General features: G+C 38.8%; 1 protein-coding gene across 1 annotated transcript in view; it reads right to left on the bottom strand.

Moving 5' to 3' along the window:
* Positions 1-11,618: 11,618 nt before the first annotated feature.
* Positions 11,619-23,125, bottom strand: part of PURG (purine rich element binding protein G) — a 37,956-nt gene continuing 26,449 nt past the window's right edge. Inside the window, exon 2 of the mRNA XM_003796308.3 lies at positions 11,619-12,502. Within this exon, the coding sequence (XP_003796356.2) occupies positions 12,398-12,502 (105 nt within the window). The 3' untranslated portion in view covers positions 11,619-12,397. The remainder of the gene's footprint in view (positions 12,503-23,125) is intronic.

Genomic DNA, 23,125 nt, shown 5'->3' with positions numbered 1-23,125 from the left:
CCCGTTGAGCTATAGGCGCCGAGCCTAGAGTTGTTTCTCATCTCCTCACCTCCTGAGAGGAAGAAGCTTAGGTCACTGACCTAAGTTAATAATCATAATTTTAATCAATTTAATAATTTAATTAGTTTTAATTTAATTAATTTACTAATTTTAAAGTTAATAATAATAATAATTTTTGTTGGTGGTTTGTTTTTATTTTGCCCATTATTCCAAGAGATAATGAGCGAAGTAAAAACAAACAGACAACAAAAATAAATGAACTGGACAATATGGAAATATCAGTGGGATTGCATGAGAAAAGAAAGCTTTACTAGAAGATGAGAAAGAATGGTTAGGGAAGTGGGAACAGAAGGAAAGAGAATGGCTAATATGGTTGAATTTGCCTGAAACTTTTGAAGATCGTGAAGATGGATGAACAAGGGCTTTGCGGCAACTTTTTGGAGTATGGAATTAGAAAAAGAAAGTGTGAGAAAAGACAACAGAAAAAAACGTGTTTGAATAAGTTAACTTACTCTTTTGGAATTTTCTTTTTGGTCGAATTTATTTTTGAATTGATAATACACAGTTTCAGGGGGAGAAAAAGTGTACACACCAAGAATGTCTCCTTCCTAGTCTGTCACACCTTACCTTGGGCTGTTTTTCTTACAAAGTGGATGCCGCAGATGTACCCACTGAAGTTCTGCCTATTGAGGGGATTTCCCTTACTCTGGTCTTCAGAGCTGACACATCAATGAACAAAGCCCATGGGCCTAGTTGCCAATACCCCGCTGTCCTGACAGTGCTAATAAGAACCAGGTGCAGTGGCTCATGCCCATGATCCCAGTGACTGGGGATGCTGAAGTAGGAGGATTGCTTGAGCTCAGGAGTTCAAGGTCCCAATGAGTTGTGATATCACCATTACACTCCAGCCTGGGCAACAGAGCAAGATTCCTATCTCTTACAACAAAAAACAAAAAACCACAAATACTACATGAGATGGTCAGATATGCTATTCAAATTATGAAAATTTAAAAAATTGACCATATCAAGCATTGGCAAGAATTTTAAGAAATTTCTGGTACTAATAAAATGGAGCAGCCACTTTGGAGAATAGTTGGCAGTTTCTTTTCTTTTCTTTTTTTTTTTTGTAGAGACAGAGTCTCACTTTTTTGCCTTTGGTAGAGTGCAGTGGAGTCACAGCTCACAGCAACCTCCAACTACTGGGCTTAGGCAATTCTTCTGCCTCAGCCTCCCAAGTAGCTGGGATTACAGGTGCCCACCACAACATCCGGCTATTTTTTGTTGCAGTTTGGCTGGGGCCAGGTTTGAACCTGTCACCCTTGGTATATGGGGCGGCGCTCTACCCACTGAGCCACAGGCACCGCCCAGTTGGCAGCTTCTTAAAAAGTTAAACATATACTTACCATATGATCTAGTTATTCCATTCCTAGGTATTTACCAAAGAGAGGTGAAAACAAATGTATATAACAATACTCGAACACAACTTTTTGTAATAGCTTTATTTTAAATAGCTGAAGACTGGAAACAACTCAAATATCCATCAGTAGATAAACAAATGAACAATTCAGTGTATCCACACAATGGAATATTATTTAGCAATAAAAAAGAATGAACTATTGATACATGCAATAATATGAATAAATCTTAAAATAGTTAAATTGAGTAAAAGAAGTCAGATAAAAATACCACCTTGTACTGTATTTATATAAAATTCTAAAAAAGGCAAACTGATCTATACTGATGTAAAGTAGGTCAGTGGTTGTCTCATGATAGGTAAGAATGGCTGTCAGAGAGGGAAGGAAATTTTTCTGGGTGATTAATATGTTTATTATTTTGATTGTAGTGAATGTTTCATGGTTGTATACATAATCAAAATACCAAATTGCACACTTGAAATATATACAGTGTTTTATTTGTCATTTATTCCTCAATAAAATAATTAAAACATGCACCTTTTTTGACCAAGACACTTCATTTGTTAAGATGTGTGTGAAATATATACCAGTGGTTGACATTGTAAAAACCAGAGAACAATGAAATGCCCATGATTAGGTGATTAGTTAAATAATTTTTGATGCCTTTATACAATGAAACATTGAAGTTACTAAAAATAATTATATAAATCTATACATACAGAAAGATGCTGAAGATGATTTAAATATAAAAAGTAATTTGTTTGCTGGCGGGGTATAAAATTGGGAAGCTACTGTGCACAATAGCTCTGGCAATTCCTCAAAAAATTAAACATAGAATTTACCATAATATGCAGAAATTCTACTTTTTGGTAGATAACCCAAGAGAACGGAAGATATCTGTCCATCCAAAACTCATACATGAATATTGATAGCAGCATTGTTCATTATAGCCCAAAGTAGAAACATCTCCAATGTTCATCTGGTAAATAGATAAATAAAAAGTGGTGTATCCATACAATGAAACATTATTCAAGCATTAAAAGAAACAGAGTACTGGTCCGTTCTACCCCAGGGATTAATCTGGAAGATATGACGCTACATAAAAGAAGCCAGACACAGAAGACCATGTATCATATGACTCTGATGAAATGAAATGTCCAAAACAGGGAAATCCATAGAGACAGAGGTAGGTTAGAGGCTGGCAGAGCCTGAGGGAAAGAACTCGAGACTAACTGCTAATAGGTACAGGGTTTCTTGTAGGGAGGGGAAGAAAAGATTCTGGATGATGTGGTGGTGGATTGCACGACATCGTGAGTAAACTGAAACCACCGAGTGTACCCTTCAAAGAGGAAATCTCATGTTACTTGAAGCATATCTCAGTTTTTAAAAATATTGTTTTAAAAATCTGTGAAGAGAGGGCGGCACCTGTGGCTCAGTGGGTAGGCCACAGTGCCCGCCCCATATACCGAGGGTGGTGGGTTCAAACCTGGCCCTGGCTGAACTGCAACAAAAAAATAGCTGGGCATTATCATGGGTACCTGTAGTCCCAGCTACTTGGGAGGCTGAGGCAAGAGAATCACCTAAGCCCACGCGTTGGAGGTTACTGTGAGCTGAGACGCCATAGCACTCTACTGTGGGCAATAATGTGAGACTTTGTCTCTAAAAAACAAAAACAAAAAAAATCTGTGAAAAGTAAAGGTGAAATATTTTTAAAAAGTCATTTGGACATAGTATAATTCAGGGTAGGAAAATATTATTTTTTCTTAGAAATCATATACTCATGGTAAGGTATGCATACCAACAAATTCAACAGATTATTTACTGAAGTATGAACAATGGTTATTTTTGAGGTATGAGATTATGGAGGACCTTCACTTTCTAAATAATAGACTTAGATGCTATTTGATTAAAAAAAAAAACAACTTTATTTTGTGGCTTGGCGCCTGTAGCTCAGTGAGTAGGGTGCTAGCCACATACACCAAGGCTGGCAGGTTTGAGCCTGACCTAAGGCTGCTAAACAACAGTAACAACTGCAACCAAAAAATAGCTGGGCACTGTCATGGGCTCCTGTAGTCCCAGCTGCTTAGGAGGCTGAGGCAAGAGAATCACTTAAGCCCAAGAGTTTGAGGATGCTGTGAGCTGTGACACTATGTCACTCTATGGAGGGTGATAAAGTGAGACTCTGTCTCACTTTAAAAAAAGCCAAAAACATTATTTTGTGATCAAGTAAAATCAAAGACTTTTAAGTGATTAAAGAAATACACTAGCAGAGTTTGCTATTACATACATCATATAGAGAAGTTAGGCACAGTGACCCATGCCATTGGGAGGCCCAGGTGAGAGGATCGCTTGAGAGCAGGAGTCCAAAACTAGCCTGGACAACATAGTGAGACCCTGTCTTTACAAAAAGTAAAAAAATTAGTCGGGCATAATAGTGTGTGCCTGTAGTCCCAGTTATTCAGGAGGCTGAGGCAGGAGGATGACTTGAACTCAAGAGTTTGAGGCTGTAGTGAGCTATGACCACATCAGTTAGCCTAGCTTGAGTGAGAGCCTATAAGATTACTTTTTAAAAATAACCTTTTAAAAGTGAAAACAATTATATTTACTTTTTGTGCAAATGTAGGTTTTGAATGAAAGAAATGTTTTTCTTTCAATATATAAGATGTATGTGAGATATCTGTATACTGAAATATAGTGGGGCTTGAACCCCCCACCTCCAGCACATGGGGCCGGCACCCCACTCCTTTGAGCCACAGCCGCCGTCCCTGAAATAGTTTTTAAAGTCTGATTTTTTTGGTGATAGGAATTTGACTATTGGGTTTAAAAGTACTCACTAATATTTTAATATTACTTTTAAGTTTATTACACATGGTCAGTTCAGACTGTAATTAGGATAATTCTTTCCCCCAGTTTTGAATATAAGAATCAAAATTATCCCCTTCTCAAACCGAGTTACTGTTTCATTTATGATTGAGATTAGCTCTCTGTGATCATAAACTCCTCCGTGAGATGTGGCAGCTGTGAGAATGTGCCTCTCAGCTCTCTTGCTGCAGGGAGGAAACTAACAAATGGCTTGAGCTTCTGTGCTCTGACTTCCATCACTGTGTTCAGGCCAAGGTCCCACCTCTCCTGGACTGGTCCTACTGACTGCTTATGGCAGGGTAGTGAGTGAGGCAGACCCATTTCCGTAGACATAGGAGTCTTCTGAAGGGCACCTTTGACTCAAAGACTCCTGTTGGCCTTGCTAACTTCCTAGGACAGCACTTCAGGCTAAGATCTCCCTCCTCTCCTTCACAGGGGTTGGTCACCATTGCTGTTTGGTGCCTCTCCCAGCCTGCGCCAGCTGCCCAGTCCCCCCTCACCAGCGTTTGTCCCCGTATCCTATCTTGGCTTTTGTTTCTCAGGTGACCTGTACTAACACAAGTAGTACCAAGAGTGATCCAAGAAAAAAGGTGGTAAGACTATGGTTTGGGACTGACCCATTAATAGTCCAGTGGGCAAAAAGAATATTAACTTGGGTAAGTAGGCGGGGCATGGAGAGTCCTTATAATAAGCTAGGAAGTCGAAAGTTAAAGGTTTCACTGGTGGTGATCCGGGAAAAGGTGCTGGCAGAGGGCAAAGATGTTGCCCATGTGATGACTGAAGCATTTGAAAACTATGGAGAGAAAAATCCTTAAAGGCAGCAGACTTGTTGGCTGATTACTGCTAACTGGTACTGTTGCTAGCAGCGGGATAATGAGCGCAGGTAAAGGAAGAGTTGAAGGCCACGTGTTTGAGGCAGAGCCTTTCTTTGGTTGCTTACGGAGAGGCCCTTGCCTTCTGCAGTGTGGGAGAGCACACACAACGGAACAAGATGGAATAATTAGAATCGCAGAGATCCTTAGATGTTTGGACATTCAACAAAGAAGAGGGTGTCGGGTGGGGTGGTGGTGAGGGGCACATGGAATTCTGAAAACTGGGATGAGGGGATGTAGGTGAGGCCCTTGAATACATTGTCTATGCAGACTGCCGTGCACCCCCGATCCTTTACGCTTGTAAAGATGTCCCATCCTTCCTGGTGAGACCTGGCATCTTCATTGTGTAAGAAGAGGCCGCAGAGGACTCTCCCTCTGTAGGCAACACATGCTCCCCTGAGTAGTGCCCTCATCTCCTCTCCTGTCTGGTAACCTAATTTCAATCCCAGCACAACCTGGACGGGTACCTGCTGGGCACAATTAAGAAGGAAGGAGACCATACACCAGGTGAGCAGCCGGAATTTGCAGGAGCAGAGGGGTGCACCTTGATCTGTACCTCGAGAGAGCTTGAGCACGGGGCCTGGAATTTAAGTTTCTCAGAACCTGAGGTCCAACACCTTGGGAAGGACTCCAGGGAACAGGGTGAACCCAGTGCTAGGGTGGAACTCAGAAGTCTGGGAAAAGCAAGGGCCAATACTCAGCGAAGTGGAAGTTTCAAGAATTCTGCAGTGGGCCAGGCTGCTGTGTGAGCACCGCTGCCCATTGGTCCGTAAGCTCAGAGGAAGGGATACAGAGGCTGAGGGAAGTGAAAGCTCTGGAATGCACCCTAGGAACACGCAAGATCCTTTACTTCAGTGAAGTTTTAGGGGCTCCAATAGGAGCATGCCAGGTTGTCTCCATAGCAAAAGACAATGGGTGCATCTCGGCTACAGAAAGGAAACTCAGCACCCTGTCAAGTCTTTTTGGGTTTAGGAGACAATACATTCCACAGATAAGAGTATTGCTCTGGCCCATGTACAGAGTAGATAGATAACTACCAGCTTTGAGTCAGGCTCAGGGCAAGAAAGCGGTCTGCAGCGGGTGAAGTGGGCCTATGACTCGGTCTATGTGATCAGGCAGACTCTGCGACTTTGGGGTGTCATTTGGGGTGTCAGTGCAAGGAGAAGAGGCAGTGGGAAAAGATGGAGCTTATGACGAGCCCCAGAGGAGAATTAAAGTGCAGCCCCTGGCACTGTGGAATAAGTCCCTGCCAACCACTGCAGAGAACTATGCATGTTTGAAGAAATAGCTATTGGACTGTTACTGGGCCCTGGTGAAGATGATGGTTCTGGATCATAGGTACAGAATTGTCCATTAATATTTGAGTTCTCTTGAACGTTGGACAGGCCCAGTGGTGGTCTGTGATCGTATTTTGGTACATCCTAGAGTCAGATCGAGCAGGACCAGAGACCACGAGCATGCTGCATGAACAGGCAGCCCAAAGTGCCATATTCTTATCTCCCTCGACAGGCCCGCATCCCTCTGCCAGGAGACCGACCATATTTCCCATGGGCGGAGCTGCAAGCATCCACTTTGTATGGACGAAGTGGCCTGAGGTAAAAGTAGTTATAGTTCCTGGGTTGTGGTCAATGGCATGGCCGTCTGGTCTCCTGAAGGAAAAGGACTGGAAGATTGGGGTGAGGAGGTTTGGGGTCGAGGCTTGTGGGTCCATACGTGGGAGAGGTCACCAACTGTGATGAGTTTTATATCACATATAACATCCTCTGGGGAGAGGCACAGAACAACCCAGTTGACAAGATGACTTGGCCAGTTGACATGAAGCACACTGTTATTGGCAGCCTAGAATTGGCAGGATGGGTCCATGAACAGAGTGGCCATGGCAGCAGAGACAGAGATGTCCAACTAGGGGGCCACTTCACAGCCAAGAGGCAGGTGCCCAGTGCGGGCCTCAGACGTGAACACCACACTACCTAGAAGCAAGCCTCGCAGAATCAGAAGTAGCCTGGGGGCCAACCGTGCTCCCTGCGGTAGGAAATCTCAGAGATGCATTTTCATGGACACCACAGGCTCCTCTTTGCACTGCACGTTCTGTGTCTCCATCTAATTGACCCTCAGACCCAGCTGCTGTGCTCTGAAATCTGTTACCAACTCCTAGGCTGTTCCCAGCCCCTGTCTGGGTGTGGCAGGTCAGTGCCTCAGTACCTTGTAGGGTGACTTTGGCTCAAGGACTCGCCGTAGGCTGGGCTGGAACTTGCTTACAACTGTACTGTAGCCTAAGGATAATCTCCTTACTCCCATCTTCCCTCCTTTCCTCCCTCTCCTCTCCTTCTCTCTGTTTTCACAGGGGACGGACCTGCATTAGTCTGATGGCTCCTCCACCAGCTCCTTCTCCATTTTCCCTCTGGCATTTAGTCTAATAAATCTCTTGCACATCAAATCCCATCTTGGCATCTGCTCCTTGGAGGACCCAGACTCATGCAGAAGGCCTGTGTACATGCTGCTGGGCTTCTAAGGCAGAATGGTCAATATCAATCTTACATGCTAACTCAGTCAACTGGAGTGGCTGCCAGGTGAGTGCTGAGTTGAGAAAGATTCTAGAACTGTGTCTGGCCTGTTGAAATGAATGCCCAAAGTCTGCCAGGAGGGTTAAGGGAGGAGGGTCCTGGTCTTTTATTAGTCACTTCTGCTGAACTGGGATTTTTCCCCAAATCTCTATCAAGAAGGGTCATGGTCAGAGAGCTATAGCATGCAAAGCTTTTGTTAATGATGAATGACATTCATAATAAGAAGGAATAATTAATGATAATGAAGTTAATGATTAATAATAATTATAAAATGGTTATATAATAAAGAAAGTAGATGATTATATAATAATACACGATTAATGACAATGCTTAATGATGAATGGAAATTATAAAATGGTATTATATCATTGAGCTTCCTAAAATCATACTAAATGTAAGGACATGTGGCTTCATTATATCATATAAGCAATAATATTTCCATGCTGAAAGATGGTGAATCACACGGAATCTAGAAAAAAATGTTCGAAGGCTTCACATTTGTTAGCAGTTTCCGTCTCTGACTTGGGGTGAGTGTGCTCTGTGATTACTCCTGCTTCCTTGGTGGGTGTGCGTCATGGAGCCCCTCGTAGCATGATGCTATTCATGAATATTACTCATTTCCCTTTATTTGATTTTATATTTGCCAAGCAACATCCTGATGTTAATCAGATTTTAGGAGCAGGTCTTTCAGGAGTAGGAAAGAGAATGTGCTGACCAGTTGATACAGCTATTTTAGTCTGCCTAGCCCTTCATTTCCCTGTCTCAAAAGGTCATTTTAAAAACTACAAAATAATACATGCTTATCATAAAATAATACTTTAAAAAGTAAAAAAGAACATGTCTAAGTTCACTTCTTGCGCCCAGCAGCTTTCCAATCCTCCTCAGGAGTATCACTTTGTTTTTTGTTGTAAACTAATCGGTTTCTCCGTTGGGTATCTGATGCTCAAGATGTTTTCCTCATGACTTTGTTTAAAAGGAATCTCTTGTGAACTCACTCGGGATGAGCTGGGTTTCTAAATATGTAAAGCTGAGGACCAACTCTTTCATTCAGAGTCCTTTTTATCTTCCTGTGCCAGTCTTTTTAACAATCTTTTATAATAGCAAACACGCTAATCCCACCACTCGGGGAATAGGAGACCAATTTGGAAGAGGTACGTGTAGGCCTGAGGCCACTGTGTGTTATGATTTATTTAGTCTTATGAACTGCTACCACTACATATTTTTGTGGCAATTGTACTACTTTTTAGTTATTTTCTAGGAGTCTCTTCATCTTCTGCCAGCAGCTGTGAAGGACAAAATAGTGGGTAACATTTGCACTTTAGTGCAAATTAGTCAGTATCGAGTTCAGTAGTTTTCTTTAAATGTATGAAGACAAATCTGAAATGATGAGGATTTCATTGGATTTGTTTGTTTCTTAAGTATGTAAAGATTATTATTATTGGCCATTTTCAAGCTGAAAGCAATTCCCGTTGAGAATAATTACTTCCCTAAGAGTAAGGTTAGGGGTGGTGCCTGTGGCTCACGCGGTAGGGCGCCGGCCCCATATACCGAGGGTGGTAGGTTCAAACCCAGCTCCGGCCTAACTGCAACAAAAAAATAACCTAGCATTGTAGTGGGCGCCTGTAGTCCCAGCTACTTGGGAGGCTGAGGCAAGAGAATCGCCTAAGCCCAAGGAGTTGGAGGTTGCTGTGAGCTATGACTTCACAGCACTCTACTGAGGGTTAATAAGTGAAACTCTGTCTCAAAAAAAAAAAAAGAAGAGTAAGGTTAGGTTTTTAGCAGAATCTATTTCAAAAGATTTCCCTTAATGCAGAACATCTGAATCTTGTTTTGAATATGCTCTCCTACAAGAATTTAGGGAAGACACCTTGAACATAAGTTCTCTAAGGGAAATTATTGTTTTAGGAACAAGAAAGACAATTTACCAAAATAACTATAAAGACAGATATAACTGTGTAATTGAAATACCTTAGGGGTGACACCTGTGGCTCAAAGGAGTAGGGCACTGGCCCCATATACTGGAGGTGGCAGGTTCAAACCCAGCTCTGACCAAAAACTGCAAAAAACCCCCCAAAAACCTTAAATCATGATTTCACTTAGAGAGAGACTACAATATTTCCATAAATGAACCAAATTTACAAAGTATATTCTTTTACTTTAAGGATGATGAATTTAAAAAATAATTTTAATACTACCAAAAACTGCTGATATATATATATATTTTTAAGAGACAGAGTCTCTCTCACTTTATCACCCTTGGTGATAAAGCTGTGTCATCACAGCTCACAGCAACCTCCAACTCCTGGGCTTAGGCGATTCTCTTGCCTCAGCCTCCCAAGCAGCTGGGACTACAGGCGCTCGCCACAAGCTGATAAATATTTTAGGAATAACTTTTTTATGTGGGACAAACATTATGGTAGAAATTAATACAGAAATTTGGTTGACCTTTTCATATAGATCAGATAGTTTTTCTTCCAAAAGCATCTCTTATGCTTTCCTAAAATTAGGATTAATTTTTCTGCTATTAACAAGGACGATATTACCAAAGAAATAAAGATTTTCCAAAATGAAGACCTACTTATTTTCTCTTTCTTTTTCATTAAAGAAAACGTAGAATTATTTTGTAGCATATTTATTGTTCATCAGTTTTCATAAAATGGAATGCTGTAAAGGAAGTTACAAAAAACGTACTGTAGAAATATCTTTGAACAGATGCTGTATTTACTAAATATGGTAGAACCTCTGTAAGTTGACCATCCAAGGGACTATAACACTCTGGTCAACATACAGAGGTGGTCACCATAAGGAACTAGGCCTGTTGTACTGATATGTACATGTGGTCCATGTCCAGTCCAGCACCTGAAGGAGGTGATCGACCACAGAGGGTCTACTGTCCTGCATTTGTTCAAGACAGTCACAGAAGCAAGCCCAGGGCTCACACTGGTTCTGTTCCCTAAACTCCATTTTCTGATATTGGAAGTCACACATGATTTAATAGCTATTTGAGATAAAATTATTGTGGCTTCCACTCTTTATATAATAAAGAACCATAGTAATATGGGGGTGTCATTTCAGTCATTGGGGTTGCTAGATTAGATCGATGCATTTGATCATTTTCTAGGTAAGGTCGGTGATTGTGGCTTGAGAAGTCTTAATCCACTTGTTCTGACTTTTTCTTTTCTTTTTAACATTACCCACGGGTTAGGCAAAATACCAAGCTCAGAATGCAAACAAACGCTGCCTTCATATTGAATTTATCTCTGGCTTGGGAGAAACAGCCCTCTGCCATCATGAAGATATTAGCAGTTTCCCATGCCCTACTGTTGTGATTCTTAATTTAGATTCTGAAGCTAAAAATCCAATAAAACTATTGTCATGAATTTATTGATTATGCCATTCCAGCAAATGATGTCAAGTTTGTCCTAGAAAATTCTAATTTGGGGCGTTCCTTATTTTCATAATAAGGAGTAGACCTGTTACTTTAAATATTAGCAAATAGGACTGGCCTTTTCAATGTCATTTGAGTTGCAATGAAGGTTTTGAAATCATACTTGCTTTCATGCCAATGTTTTCTCCTGGCTCAACCAGATGATAAAACTTAATTAGTAAAAAATGAAACTAGCAAAGACATTCTATCGGCACATTTTTGGGCTTCTCAACTTCCTTATTTCCAGGTTTGATAGGTCTAGTTTTTATAAACCCTACCTAAACATGAATTTAGATGCCAGGCCAACTGGATTTAAATTCCCAAAGGTAAAACACACACACACACACAAATCAATTCACTGAAAGATACCTCGAATTTGGGGGCATAAATGAAATAATGCAATAAACATGAGCTCAACTTCTGGCGCCCATGAGAGCTGAGATTCTCTCTGTAAAATAATTAAGAATCCAAACTAATCACACATATAAACAAGTTTATTAGATTGTCAGTGATACTTTGAGACAAATTCAAGTTATTTTATTTTACTTCTTATAAACAGAGGAAGGGAGGAAAGTTTTTAAACTTCAAGCTTTGTTCAGCATGTATGCAGTTAGCATCCACAAAAGCACCATCGGATATGGAAGAATTAGCACCACAGAATTTTAGGACCTAACTGTTAACATGCATCACTGAAAAATCTGGAACATCAGAACTGAAGGAGTACGTGGTATGGTCTATTATAAACAATACAAGGCAATTTATGATTTGTTTTCATACAGTACAATACAGTCACAATAAATGAGAATCTTTTAAGTACAATACAGGACAAACCCCCACCTGTACCCTGTTAACACTAAAGCAGTTACAGATTTAAAAAAAATGTGTCTTGTAAGAGAAAGTGGGTTGAAATTATTCCTCCCCACCTAAATTTTTCAATGCAGAGTTAGATAGTTACATGATCTCTTAAGAAAGTATTTTCAAATCTATACGTCTCACTACCTCAGGTGCTGACAAATGGTGGTTTGAAAGGTGAAAGGTTTGGCGAATTCAAAAAAAAACAAAAACCAAAACCCGATAGAGGTGAGAAGGACTCCAAAGTGCTGGAAGGTATTTCACATAAGATCGGTTTGGAAATGATGCCAATGGTGTTGATACTTGTCTTAGGCCAAGTACAGATGCTTTGCATTCACGAGGAACTTTGTTCGTGTCTTTCACCGAACGCCTTTATTCTGAGGTGTAACCCAAGAGACTTAGTCCTTATTCCTCAGCTGTTTCTGTAGTATCATAGGGTGGTTCCTTATGCTTGATTTGACAACAGTGAAAAGGGTTGATATTCCCTCTGGGTTTAGGGTAATTTGTGAGCTAAAGAAAAAATATTAATTTAAATTTAGCAAATATGAAATTTCAAAGGGAGTGCCACTATTTTCATAGTACAAACCTATAATCAATAACATTGAAAACCTTTCTGTGAGAAAGCATGTAACAAACCCTCGATTTTTAGTTGTGTCTAGGCCAATTTTGGCACATGAGAAGCTACTGTATAAGAAATGTGCAGTGAGGACAGATAGATACAGGTATATTCAGATCTCAAAGCTTTGACGCCGAGGAAAATAGACTTTTACTCACCAAGAGAAGAATATACCTTGAAGCATCTATGCAGACACATGAATTAGTCATGTATCTGCCCAAATTCTAAGCCTGGAATAGTGATAACAGGGTCATTTAGGAAAAAGTACTCAATTACAGTACGGCAGCAATTTTATGTTATATATCTCACAGCAAAACATTTTTGAAAATAGAATCAGTACTATATGGTTAAGTTTACAATTCACCATTGCTCTACTTGTAATACATGCGTTTATTTGTTTTCCAAGTTTTTAAAAACCCCACTAGGACCAACATCTTTCAGAACAACAATCTAACATTAAACAAAACTCTCTAAGGAAAATATTTAGCATCACAGAGATTTGAGAAACGTCTGCTACTCTGCATAACAAAATACTCAATAGGTCTACATTTAAGATTGTTCATGCCATGACATTAACACACCTTTGGGTTAATATATCCTATTTAAAAAGAAAACAAAGAAACAAACCAAACAGTACACATGAAATTGGTCTTCGGTCTCTCCTTGGGAAGGATAGACCTCCGATAAATTGGACTCCTTTTTATACCATGTGAATGACTACTCTGTCTGTGAAACTGCATTTACAGTTAGTGAAATGTTTAAAACTAAAGATAGAAAAATGGCCACCACAGAGAAAGACTTAAAAATATGTAACATTATAGAAACAAAGTGTTTTTAAGTGTACTGCCCCCAAACAAATAAGAAAGCAAAGTTTGAAATATTCTTCTGTTGAAAAACATTCTTGGGTAAAAGCCTATCCTTATGATATCAGAAAGATGTTGAAGTTTCACTTAAAAGGGCTGAACTCTTTTGAAAAAAATTATCCTTTTCTTTTTCTACTGAACTAAACTATTGTATAAATCAACTACTAATTTTCCGAGCAGGAAACAACTTATACACAGCAGTACATCCATGTTGATGATTTAAATCTGATAATTCACCAGGCACAGCTGACTTGAGCAAAGAAGAAATAAACTGATTTTATAATGTTTTAGGGTTACGTTAGAAAAACTCAACTAAACCAAAAATGAGTCATAATATGCTGGCTTACATTGATTAACATTTCAAGATCAGGTAGTACCAATTAAAAATAAGGTTAAAAACTTACAACTGCCCAAAAAATGTTTAATGAAAAAGCCTTCAAATTTAACAACATTCTAAAATCTCAAATGACTGTAGACTTAGACTAACAGTTTTGCCAGTATCACATACGATTCAGTTACTGGAATTTTATTTCTGTATTGTTCCTTGGTTATATTATGTAATACAATCTTTTGTTAAGTTAAAATAGTTTGGATTATTCCATTATCCTATAAGAGGCTTTAGAAAAACATATAACTAGGATAAATTTATGAAAGGATAACGAATAAGGGATTTTAGACAAATTCTATACAGACATCGCTAGTTCAAGGTAATAAAGTGCCTTTTGTTCCAGGTATTTAATTTTTCACTAAAATATTTTAAGGCTTTATAAGCAACTCAACGTTGTCAGAAGGTTGATAGTACACAGGGTTGTGTTATTAATTAGTGTTTTTTTGGTAGCTCTTATTCCATTTACTCTTCAATTCATCTGGTAATTTTTAATAATTAGCAGCTTAAAATTATAAATGTGAATTGTCAATTCTGAGTCCATTTTGTGAAGAAAGGGAAAGACGTGTAACTTCTAAATGCTGTGATTTGTACATAAGACTCACATGGTTGCTTGTGAACAAGACAGTTCATGTCATAATAAACCGTATGGTTACATAACACAGCAGCCAATACCCCTCGGCAAATCCAACAGAATGTTTATCTCGTGGCACACAGGCCATCATTTCATTCAGTCATTCTTGTGTTCTGTCATCTTTACATTGAAGATGACTGTGCAGCCTTAAATGAAAAGGGCCAGGGAAAACTCAAGGTAAATTCTTCAGATACAGGCACAATGAGTATCTTTTATTGCAACAGTTTATGCATAATCTATGTTGATGCCAACATCTAATGTAAAGCATTTATATTCATTTTGCTTCTGCTACCCATGGGTGTAAGATGGTAAGATACTGGTAACTCAGTAGAAGTACATATACATACTGTAGTGTATATATATATATGTGTATATATACAAAAATATGTATATAATAGCAGTAATGACACAGAATTCTACTTCTTCTAAGTCTTGTCATGTTTCTTTGGGAGATGTGGGTGTGTTTGAAGCATAGCATGGGTGTCTTGGCAGCTCCAGATTTTAGATAAATTATGACTGTGTGGACATCAACCACTCAATTATTTATAACAAATGAAAAAGGAATTAAAATGTATGAATATTCTTTCTTAGGAATTCAGTTGTTTTATCGGAAAATTACGAAAATCTGGCATGTGCTTAGATGGCCATGATACCTAAAATATTTTCCTGGTTACCAACAGATTCATTTAAAATGCTTCTTAAGGTAAAGATTTTGAAGTTAGGATAGAAAAGGAAAGCTAAAACTCATTGCAAAAAATGGTTTAAATTAAATGGTCTACAGGATTGGAAAACCGGGAATTACCGGTAGGAAAAAAGTGCTGGTCTTAAAATTGAGTTTGGTTTTGAATCTAAACCCTAGTTAAGAATCATTCCTGGGAATTAGAAAACAATAAAATGGCATAAACCTTCATAATTGCACGTTCCTTTACCAAAGTGCTGCAAGTTACCAGATATTTTTCTAAAATGCACTTGATGCTACTTTTCAACATTTAAGTAGATAAACAATTTTACCTTCTTCCTACTAGTATAGTACAGTTTCACAATCTTAGTACAAATATAATTAGGATGACTTATATTTTATAAAAACCGTATAGTCTGTGGTTTTTTTCCATTCTTTTTCTTTCTTTCTTTTTTTTTTTTTTAAGTAACTGTTAAGAGCCTTTCTCATTATGAGAATTCAAATCCAAGTACTGTATAGCCAAAGCGTTCCCATAAAACCTGAAAACATGATGAGAGTTTGTTTAGGTAAATTTTAGTAATACTCTGCCATGCAATGCATGTAAGTCAGATGCTTTTTTTCTGAAAAAACATTGGTTTAATTAATTGTCCTGTTTTTATCGATTTGACTACATATTTTACTTACTGTCTTCAATCACTAAACTGATACTTTATGTAACAACCAAGCTTTGAAAAGAGTATTAAACGCAGTTTTCTAGCCTTAACTGTTCACTGCTATGAAGTACAGCAAAAATGTTTGATGCGTGGGTTATTAATGTTCGTGCTGCTATCTGTTTACTCTCAATAGAAATGCTAAATGGAAATGTACAAAGATAATATACTAAGGACAAAAGGACGTCCGTGCTTTTTGGTCCTTAGGACAAAGCACAAATACGTGGAAGACATAAGATGATAGGCAGCTGTGTGGAAGTCTCCATGGTATTGAATTTGGCAAAATAGGGGAAGACAAACAATGAAAAAGGAAGATCTCTCATCCAAGTAATAATTATATCAATATATATTTTCAAATAAATGGCATGCATATAAAGTTAGATTTTGAATATTTCTGCTGTCTCTGCGTATGATGAAATTAGAGAATTGCCTCATTACAAACTAAGACAAAAAAAAAATCCTATTGGTCAGAAGAAAGAGAGATTGCAAGATCATGATCCCCCCTGACAGGTCATCCGGGTCTGTTACACCAGAGGCTGAACACTGTGATGTAGCACACCCATTTAATTTGGGTGAAAATGCTGGTAAAAACATATAAGCACTAGTGTTAAAATACGATTTAGTTCATAGTCACAGAATATTAATGACTATCAAAAAGGATCTATTCCTTTTCCTACACTTTGAGAATCTCAATCATAGGTCTAAGAATGACTATATACAAGCATCTAGAAGAAAGGCCCAGTTTTATAAATTCTTCCTCTTCTGAGGATGTAGAAAGGGATATAAAATGGTACCTATTGAGAAAATTAATAAACTTTCAAAACATAAGTAAAATCAGAAAGGCTCGGGCGTAATAAGCCCCTGATAGTAACTCTCCAAACCTAACATACTGACAGGTTAATCACAAAGGGGATAGCTATTCCTCTCATTTAGCTTAAAGAACCTCCTCGTAGTTTCGGAGTGTAAAAATAGAATCCTTATTGGCAAATAATGGTCTTATGTAGTTTCAGCATGTAAAAGCTATTAGAGAAATACTTCCAACCAATGTCAAGATGCAGAAGATTCTTAATAGAAGTTTCTACACAGGTGTAGAAACTCTGGACTATATGTGATATTTCAACTATACTTAGCTCATGTAATGCCAAAAATATAAGATTCTACAATCTCTCCTGCTCACACAAGAAGTGTTTTGATTTCGTAAGAGCCAGGCAATTTTATTTACCTAAAATACCTTTTCACTGGTAGCAGTCTGATACCATTGACATAAATACTGAACATACTATGAGAACTGCTTCTACCCTGTAATTTAATCTTATGTTCTATGATTCAGCTCTTTGGTAGCACTTTCATTTCCAAAACGCCCCACAACTAGTTATAATAGTTATTGCTTATTGTATCCTGATGAAGAAGGCAAAGTTAACACCTGTGCGGTGGCGGAGGGGCACAGTTTGCAAAGGTCTTAGGTAGCTGCTGTGCTCTGTGGGGCGGCTGTCTGGCATTGTCCTAGAGTGTGCCTATCTCTACTGTATGCTCTTTGGGGCCCAAGACAGGATCTTGTTGTCTGCTGTATTGTCCTGACCTAGTAGAATATTCAGCTCATGCCCTATGCAAAATAAGTATCTGTTGACTCGATGAATGAGAAATGGGACTGAGAAAGCAGAACTAAAGCCTCCCCATCAGATTCCCCCACAAGAGTCTGTGCTGGTCGGCTTTTGCTTCTCCACTACAATAGGGAGGGTAGGATAATGGTCTTAAATAATGGGAAAGGTAGCATAATACGGTAGCAGGAGTTCGAGGCTGCAGTGAGCTATGATTGCCCTACAACACTTAGGCCTGGGTGACAGAGCAAGACCCCATCTTAAAAAAAAAAAACAATGAGTAATAATGGGGTAGTGTTACTCTTGAATTACTCTGATAAATCCCATCTGGTATGTGTTCCAATGGTATGTCCCAATGGTCTGGCTATGTTCACCAACAACACCATTGACTCTTAACTACTCCTAAAACTTAAAATGACTCATCTTTATCTTTGCCAGTATTTAAATTGAAAAGCGTGCTTCTGCGCCTGGTAGGTTAATCTTTTCCTAGGCTAATCCAGGCATGATGAATCGAGGATGTACCCCTCACAGCTGCAATCATTAGCATGAATGTGAAGAATATCAGAGGCAATGGAAAGATAGTTACGCATATACAGCAGAGGGGATCCAGGGACCAGTGGTTCTTCATTTGTTTTGGAAATTAGGGCAGGAAAACTACTAAGACTTGAAAATAGATAGTAATCTTATAAGATGAATGCTGAGGAGTTTAGACCACGTGATGCTGAAAGACTTTTCTAGCTCTAACATTCCATATTGTGCTAAATAGTTCTGATAAGACGGGAATCTGTACAGTATTCTATATGTAGATGGACATATATATATATTTCAGAATAAAGGATAGTTGATTCTGCACAGTTTGATGTTTTGCTTGAACAACTGAGAATACTAAATGTTTTCTTTAAGCCACTATTACTCCTTCTTTTGCAACAAAAACACGTCTTTTAAATCCCAAATAAACCTAGTAAGATTACATCAATATAATGTGGATATGATAATACTTTCCATTGTCCACCAAATTAGTAGCTAAAAGTTTGTTCCTACTCCCAAGGCTTTATTTGAACTTGTCCCCTAAAATAATTGGTTTCATCAATTAAGTATAATTCATGACCTCATTTCTAATTTCAAAGATAAAATTACAGGTATGATTTTAAATTATATCAGTGGAAAAACAGATAGCTTTTCTATTAAGTTGGAATGTCCGATATAAATTGCTTTCATATAAAGAAAACCACTTTAGGCCAGGCACAGTGGTCACACCTGTAATCCTAGCACTCTGAGAGGCTGAGGCGGGAGGATTGCTTGAGCTCAGGATTTTAAGAACAACCTGAGCAAGAGTGAGATCCCATCTCCATTAAAAATGGAAAAATTAGCTGGGTGTTGTGTCTACTCAGGAGGCTGAGGCAGGAGGATCACTTGAACCTAGGAGTGTGAGGTTGCTGTGAGCTAGGCTGACACTAGGGTGCTCCAGCCTGGGCAACAGAGGAGACTCTGTCTCAAAAAGAAAAGAAAACCACTTTCAGTTACAATGTTTTGATTGAGAAGCAACAAAAACACTCTTAATTTGAAAACTAGGAAGCAAAAACCTAATTTTTATTAGCCAGAACCCGAAACAGATGGGAGGAGGAAAGATGATTTAATATCAACTTTAACTTCTGTTCCACTAGGACTCTTCAAAACCCTCAAGCAGAGTATACTGCCCGGGAAATGAGGTTTATAATTATGTATTTCACAACCTAAGCTCTCTTTACCTTTGTAACATTAACCTAATATTATTACTTATCTTCAAATTGGGGATATGGGCCATAGCCTCAGTTTTCCACCTGGCAACAAACATTACTGGGAGTTAATTAAAATTAATTACTACAATTAAAATGATGTGAGTGGCATAGAGAATTCAGCTTATACTTTTGAGCATTTGCTCAAGAGTCGCTACCCGTCTTTAGAGTTTGGAAAATACATCCTTGAGGCTTAGTACGACCGTACTGCAAAATCTCCTCCTGGGTTAAATTATACTAATGAGATTCACTTGGTAATTCAAAGGTACCTGCTCTTGAATGAGAAATAAGTCTGGGGCCAAATTCTACACTAAAGTAGGTCATGTTAAAGGGAAGTTTCATTTCAATATTTTTGGAATTACCAAAATGAAATATGAACATGGCAAAATAATTTAGGAACTAGAAGAAGAAAGGTAAGTGTCAGAGGGGAGAAGAAAAGTGTGTATATTTCAGCGGTGGGTGAAGGAAATGAGAAAATGAGTCAGAGGGATTAGAAAATGAGAATAACCTGGAATTTATAACAGTAACTCAGCACTCTGGCTACATTTCTTATTTCATATGGTAGGTACTATTTTCCATCGAATCAATATAACCATTATAGTACTATATGGCTATTCTTTCTCCTGCTGAAAAATTGTATAAACACTGAAAATGATGTACTCATTTTTGGAAAGATAAGAAAGTGGTGGGCAGCGCCTGTGGCTCAAAAGGGTAGGGCGCCGGTCCCATAGGCCGGAGGTGGTGGGTTCAAACCCAGCCCCTGCCAAAAACTGCAAAAAAAAAAAAAAAAGAAAAAAAGAAAGTGGCTGTTGGTATGCAACAATATTTGGCATCTGTCTGTGTTTCTGTACCTCCTATTTCAGAATCTTGAAGGTGGAGATGGTAAAGGATAGGACTGGAGCAGCTAAAGGTCAGTCCAATCTTCTGTATTTTGTGAAGTCAAAATTCAGGCATCTTTTTGGTAAGAATAGAATTTTCTTGAAAAAGATAATAGCAGAGAGTAAAAGTTTAACCTTTAGATCGGTTGGTACACAATTTACTTTGGCTCCCTAGAGTCACAGTATAAATAATCTTTGCTTAAATTTATTGCTGCTCCCCAGATTTTCAATGGATCTTTGCATACCAGGGCAAGATGTAGGGACATTTCATTATGAGTTTCGGAACAACAAAAATGCAGTGTGAATGTTGCTCTTATTGTATCTGTTCTTCTTTCACTTATATAATCTTAGCTAGAAACGACAGGGTGAAGTAAATTTCTATTAAAGTACCGAGTTGGTCAGGCCCACATCAAATCATTGTGAGAGTGCATACAAGCTACTGAGGCGTCGCCATATTGATAACCAGTGAAAGCTGTCTTTAAAAAAAAGCGGTCTTTCCAACGTGTTTGATCATTGAGATACTGTAAGAAGTCCACCCTCCCCTGAGATTATATTACACATTTACTTTCTGAAGTCAAAGTAAAACTGTACAGTGATGAGAACTCGTAACACTAATTAAGATGGGGGAGTTGTTGGAATGTCCTAAGTCTGGTCACATAACATTAATATTAGAGGGCAATTATCTCCCTGCACTCTTACTACAGGTTTGTTGCCACAGTTTTAATATTTATGCATCAGTTAAGATACTGAGTGAAGATCTGCTTCTTTCTTTTTTTTTTTTTAAGTGTCATCAGCAATGAAAGGGAACTCTCTACTGATAAACTCAACAACATGGGTGATATCAGAACTATTAGGCTGAGCGAAAGAAGCCAAAGACAAAATACTGCCAGTTTAACCTGAAATTCCAAAATAGACAAAACTTACAGAAATCTGATCAGGGGTGCTTTGGGCAGTCAGGATGAGGGGAGTGTTGAGCGGGATGGGGTACATAGGAACTGTCTCTATATTCCTTAAAACTGAATGGTCACACCCTAAGTGCCTTGAATTAAGCATTATAAAAGCTGTCCATGTAACAAACATCTGTACCCTCTTAATATTTTGAAATTTAAAAAAATCTGAATGGTATATTAAGATCTAAGCATTTCATTGTATTTATTTTTTTGAGACAGAGTCTCACTATGTCACCCTCGGTAGAGAGCTGTGGCATCACAGGTCCCAGCAACCTCAAACTCTTGGGCTTAAGTGATTCTCTTGCTTCAGGCTCCCAAGTAGGTAGGACTATAGGTGCCCACCACAACACCTGGCTATTTTTTTGTTGCAGTTGTCATTGTTGTTTTAGCAGGCCCAGGCCAGGTACGACCCCGCCAGCCTTGGTGTATGTGGCCATTTCATTGTATTTAAATCATATCTTTTTTTTTTTTTTTTGAGACAGAGTCTCACTTTGTCACCTTTGGCAGAGTGCTATGTGTCATAGCTCACAGTAACCTCAGTCTCTTGGGCTCAAGTGATCCTCCTGCCTCAGCCTCCTAAGTAGCTGGGACTATAGGGCCCCACCACCACACCTGACTACTTTTTAGAGACAGGGTCTTGCTCTTGCTCAGGCTGGTCTCCCACTCCTGAGCTCAAGAAATCCACCTGCCTTGGCCTTCTAGAGTGCTAGGATTATAGGTGTGAGCCATTGCACACAGCCTTGTAAATTATAACTTAATAAAAAGTACTGAAAAACATTACAACTAAACACATAATATTCCTGCTCTAGCATTAGAGGTTGGTTGGCATTTTTCTTCCACTTCAGAACTTTTCTCTTAAAACCTGTCCCATAGAGAACAACATTTCCTGTAAGACTATAGAAGACATGGATTTTCTATCAGGAGCTACTGGTAGGGCGCTGGCACACCACTAGCACAGGAAGGAGATTAATTCATTTAAAACTTTTAGGAGGGAAGGGAACAAAAGTTTACCTAATAATTCTTAGGGCGTAATCAAGTATGTGTGTGTGTGTATATATATTTATAACAATTTAAACCCATTTTGAATGCCAGGGGCCTAATTTACAAAGATTACTTCACCACTTCAAATCCAAGAGGCCACATTTTTATCAGTTTTTAAGAGGTTATATTCAGATCAAATATCCAACGAATCCCTGTTTCCTATAAAAATAACCTTCTTACGCTGACAATTCTAAAAATAAGGGTGAAAATTCTATTGGTTCTGAGAAGAATCGTAGTATCTGAACAGAATTTATCCACGAGCGATGCTGAGCATTCATTTGCAGAATTAAAACTGTAATCAAAATCCAGTTATTTCCCTAAGTTATTTCTTTTTGTAATTCCAGTTGAAGCCCACCGAAGGATTATGCTGCCCCAAATCCATATGTCATACAAAGACATCTAAGATGTGGGATTTTACTACTCATCACCTCTACCTGAGATCAGAGGGAAAAAATTAAAACAGTCCACAATTTCCCTAGACAATACCTAGCCTCTGGGAGGAAGTCACTATGTACCTGTCGAATGAATGAATGAATGAATGAATGGATGCTCTCATTTCCCTTACACGCCATTTCTCACCTTGCATAGCGGCTGCTTCCTCTACATTTCAAATTCAGTATGGTTAAAATGGAAAAAGCACAGGCACGTAATTAGTCAAAAAACGAAAGCTCTAAATTTATGTGCCATCATGACTGCTATGGGATTGTTAACACAAAGATAGCATAAATATAGATTGACACAATTGTAAAACCAAGAATAAATTGATACAATGTGGATTCTTAGCTACAAAATTTTCCTCTTAAAAACTCTGTTAATGACACTAAATGACAATGTTTGGCTCTCTAGGGTGAATGATAAAACTTTCGTCATCAGCCCATGTACCGTGGCTGGCACCTATCCTCCTCCTAGACCTCCAGGAGGCTGAGGCCAGAGGATCATCTGGGCCTGGGAATTTGAGGTTGCAGGGAGCTATGATGACTCTACTGCACTCGACCTGGGGAGAC

Source organism: Otolemur garnettii, unplaced genomic scaffold (assembly GCF_000181295.1).
Source record: "Otolemur garnettii isolate 467f Iridium unplaced genomic scaffold, OtoGar3 scaffold00102, whole genome shotgun sequence".
NCBI classification, from domain to species: domain Eukaryota; kingdom Metazoa; phylum Chordata; class Mammalia; order Primates; family Galagidae; genus Otolemur; species Otolemur garnettii.
This window is presented reverse-complemented; position numbering and strand designations above follow the sequence as displayed.